At 71.7% G+C, this 1,211-nt stretch overlaps 1 protein-coding gene across 1 annotated transcript; it reads left to right on the top strand.

The window, feature by feature from the left end:
* Positions 1–547: 547 nt before the first annotated feature.
* On the top strand, positions 548–786 carry LOC112945364 (ETS domain-containing transcription factor ERF-like; the record flags this gene model as incomplete). Its single annotated transcript, XM_026036935.1, has 1 exon — positions 548–786. A coding segment is annotated over one exon (239 nt), but the record flags the coding sequence as incomplete, so codon positions are not given.
* Between the last annotated feature and the right edge of the window lie 425 nt (positions 787–1,211).

Raw genomic sequence — 1,211 nt, forward strand, 5'->3', positions numbered from 1 at the left:
GGCGGAAAAGGGGCCCAGGCGTCCGGGGGTTCCTCTGTACTAGGGGCCCAGGCGTCCGGGGCTCATTTTGGGTAGCGGGCCCAGGCGTCCGGGGGTCCCATGGCAATAGGGGCCCAGGCGTCCGGGGGTCCCATTGCACTAGGGGCCCAGGCGTCCGGGGGTCCCATTGCAATAGGGGCCCAGGCGTCCGGGTGCCCCTTTGCGTAATGGGCCCAGGCGTCCGGGGATCCCATGGCAATAGGGGCCCAGGCGTCCGGGGATCCCATTCCATAATGGGCCCAGGCGTCCGGGGATCCCATGGCAATAGGGGCCCAGGCGTCTGGGGATCCCATTCCATAATGGGCCCAGGCGTCCGGGGGTCCCATTGCAATAGGGGCCCAGGCGTCCAGGGATCCCATTGCACTAGGGGCCCAGGCGTCCGGGGATCCCATTGCAATAGGGGCCCAGGCGTCCGGGGGTCCCATTGCAATAGGGGCCCAGGCGTCCGGGGCTCTCTCCGCCCCGGGGGCCCCGGCGTCCGGGCTGAGGCCGGTGGCGCTCGCCGCAGGTTTCGCCTTCCCGGACTGGGCCTACAAGCCGGAGTCGAGCCCGGGCTCGCGGCAGATCCAGCTCTGGCACTTCATCCTGGAGCTGCTCCGCAAGGAGGAGTACCAGGGCGTCATCGCGTGGCAGGGCGACTACGGCGAGTTCGTCATCAAGGACCCCGACGAGGTGGCGCGGCTGTGGGGCGTCCGCAAGTGCAAGCCCCACATGAACTACGACAAGCTGAGCCGCGCGCTGCGGTGAGCGGGGGCCCCGGCGTCCGGGCGGGGGCCGGCGTCGGCAGGAGGGGCCCAGGCGTCCGGGACCGGGAGGGCCCAGGCGTCCGGGTGCCCAGGAGCAGGAGGGGCCCAGGTGCCCCATAGACAGGAGGGGCCCAGGCGTCTGGGTGTCCGGGGACAGGAGGGGCCCAGGCGTCCGGGTGCCCCATAGACAGGAGGGGCCCAGGTGCCCAGGGACAGGAGGGGCCCAGGCGTCCGGGTGCTCATGAACAGAAGGGCCCAGGTGCCCCATAGACAGGAGGGGCCCAGGCGTCCGGGGATAAGAGGGGCCCAGGCGTCCGGGTGCCCAGGAACGGGAGGGGCCCAGGCGTCCGGGTGCCCCATAGACAGGAGGGGCCCAGATGCCCAGGGACAGGAGGGGCCCAGGCGTCCGGGTGCCCAGGAGCAGAA

Source organism: Nothoprocta perdicaria, unplaced genomic scaffold, assembly GCF_003342845.1.
Source record: "Nothoprocta perdicaria isolate Ctin4 unplaced genomic scaffold, notPer1 scaffold_1887, whole genome shotgun sequence".
NCBI lineage: Eukaryota > Metazoa > Chordata > Aves > Tinamiformes > Tinamidae > Nothoprocta > Nothoprocta perdicaria.